This window comes from Vicia villosa, linkage group LG7 (genome assembly GCF_029867415.1).
Source record: "Vicia villosa cultivar HV-30 ecotype Madison, WI linkage group LG7, Vvil1.0, whole genome shotgun sequence".
Classification (NCBI taxonomy): Eukaryota; Viridiplantae; Streptophyta; class Magnoliopsida; order Fabales; family Fabaceae; genus Vicia; species Vicia villosa.
Genome location: NC_081186.1, coordinates 70,931,610 through 70,934,452, shown reverse-complemented (window position 1 = coordinate 70,934,452; position 2,843 = coordinate 70,931,610). Strand labels below are relative to the sequence as shown.

Genomic DNA, 2,843 nt, shown 5'->3' with positions numbered 1-2,843 from the left:
AGTTGACAAAAGAGTGAAACATTAAATGTAGCAGTGTACTTTTCACGCAAAGCATTAAATGCTCCTCAACGGTCACATTTCTTCTGCCTATATAAGAGAAGCTCTGCATGCAGAAGATCTAGAGAACTTACGCTAAGCAATCTTACGCTGCCAAAATACTTCTACACGAACAACAAGATCTTCATCTTCAACCTCACAAATATTGTTATATCTTAGTGAGATTAAGAACTAGAACTTAAGAGAAATATCACTTGGTGATTATAGCTTTTTAAGAAGCACTTTAAACTCTTGTAAACTTTGTTTTATTTTCTGTAAGAGAATTCCTAGAGTGATCAAGTTGTGATCAACATACTCTAGAAGACTTAGAAGTTTGCCTAAGTGGAGAACCATTGTAATCAAGACTGATTAGTGGATTAAATCCTCAGTTGAGGTAAATCACTCTGAAAGGGGTGGACTGGAGTAGTTTGATTAACAACGAACCAGGATAAAAATAATTGTGTTCAATTTTTTTTATCTGTCATTTTTTAGAACAAACCCTTATTCAATCCCTCTTTCTAAGTGTTTTTCTACCCTTCATCTTCTTCTATGGAAGATTATTTCATCAAGAGTTTAATTGCAATTAATGAACATTATCAAATAAACACTATCCCATTTAATGAGTCGTGAAATTTGGAGAGATATTAAAATTAGAAGAAAAAAAGAGAATTTAAAAACAAATAATATAGCTTTTTATTTTAAAAAAAATAATAAATGTGGAATATTTATTTTTGCTTAATACGTATCAGTTATCCCTCGTGACTGTTTCAACAAAAACCTCCAGCGTGCCGTTATTTTCTCAGGGGTCGTTGTTTCACCATCCGTTTTGTTAAGCGTTAACATTGCTGGTTCTTAATTAAATCGGTTAGGTGAGAATTCTGCTCCATGATTCCTGCGTGCGCTGAGTGCGTGGCTTACAATTTAGGCTCTCTCTGAACCTTCAAAATCTCCCACTTCCGCTTATATATAAGTGATTTTTTCTTCTTCTTCTTCGGTTTCTCTTTGGTTAGCATTGCATATTGCCAGCAAAATTCAGTTTCTATAATGGCTCCCAGCAATCATATACCAGATGATATTGTCTTCTTCGTTCTATCAAAACTGCCTATTAAGGGCCTGTTTGAAAGGCTTTTCAAAAACTCAACTTTAGTTTTTGAAAAATTAAAAACTAAAAACTTGTTTGAATATAATATTTTACAAATGTGTTTTTAAAAACTCTTCACAATTTTTCAGTTTTTAAAAGCAAAAAACTGAAATGGCTAAATTGTGTTTTGATTTTTACTTTTCAGTTTTTAAAAACTAAAAACAAAAACTATTTCAAACACACCCTAAATCTTTGAAACGATTTGAATGTGTTTGTAAATCATGGTCTCTCTTAATTGAAAACACTCGTTTCATGAACATGTTCCGCAACAACTTTTTATCTAACTTGCATTGTTGTTCTTATTATGACCAAGCATCGCTCTTCATGCTGCTTCATGGACCTTACGAGGATTTTCTCTATTCTTTTTCTAGAGAAAAGTTGGAGAGTAAAGTCAAATTAAATATATCAACTCCATTTGTACACCATGAGGAAGAGGGTTACGTTGGAGATCTTTGTATTTTTGGTTTTGGTAGTATTAGTGGCACATTTTGTCTCTATGAAGATGGATCTTGCAAAATTGCATTATGGAACCCGAGTAGAGATGAATTCAACCACATTCCTCCTAGTCCGGTTGAGTCCACTCTCCCCGAGGCTGCTAGGGCTATTTGTTATATCACACCTTATATTCATGGATTTGGTTATGATCTTAATACATGTGACTATAAGGTCATTCGTTGTGTATTCTTTGTAGGTAGACACGTTGAAGAATGGGATTATGTGCCGTCTGGAGATGTATTTGGAGATACGTGTTTAGACCCTGTATGGGAGATATATAGCTTGAAAAGTAATTCTTGGAGAAAACTTGATCTGGACATGCCGCGTTCTGTTATGGGAACTGAGGATGCCCGACTCTACATGGATGGAGTCTGTCACTGGTTGTGTCAATATCATAGTCCACTAGCACCGTGTTTGGTATCATTTGATTTAAGCAGTGAACAGTTTTTTGTAACATCCATACCGGATGACTGTTTTGTTGTTGGAGCATCATATGTTTACTTGGCGGTGTTAAATGGATGCATAACATCTTTCCGAGTTAGAGAAAATACTTTTCAAATATCAATATTGGGCGAACTCGGTAGAAAAGAATCATGGATCACACTATTCGTTGTTGGACCATTGTCTTGCGTCCTACGTCCTATTGGAGTGGGGACCAAAGGAGAAATATTCTTCCGGACCAAAGATCGAAGAGTAGCTTTGTTTGATTTGTGTACCCAAATGATTGAGAAGCTTGGTTATGAAGAAGAGAGTTGTAGTTTTCCTAGTCGGGTAATACTTTACAAAGAAAGCATTCTTCCAGTTGAAGGAATAAGTAGTTAATTGTTTTTCTTGAAGGAATAAGTAGTTAATTGTTTTTCTTGTTTTTATTTTGAATGTTTTCTCTCATTTTATTTGCAAACTTATCTAGTATCTATATCGATGAAAAGAAAACCTATGTCAATAAGTTGGCTCGTGTTGATTTTTTCTTCAAGATCAATGTTTAATACTCAAACAAGTTGTAATTTTCTTCAAATTCAAAACTCAAAGTGTATTTGAGTAATTTACAAAAGAAATTTAATATGAATACATAAGTTGCAGTCAAACATTTAGTTTCGGGATTGCTCTCATACAAATTCTGCTGTGGCAGTCAAACAATTATACATACATAAGTTGCACTTCTGTAGATTTC

General features: G+C 34.1%; 1 protein-coding gene across 1 annotated transcript; it reads left to right on the top strand.

The window, feature by feature from the left end:
- Positions 1-1,232: 1,232 nt before the first annotated feature.
- LOC131617407 (F-box protein CPR1-like) lies at positions 1,233-2,643 on the top strand. Its single transcript, XM_058888698.1, has one exon. The coding sequence runs from the start codon at positions 1,430-1,432 to the stop codon at positions 2,492-2,494; it is 1,065 nt and encodes a 354-aa protein (XP_058744681.1). The 5' UTR covers positions 1,233-1,429; the 3' UTR covers positions 2,495-2,643.
- The last annotated feature ends 200 nt before the right edge of the window (positions 2,644-2,843 follow it).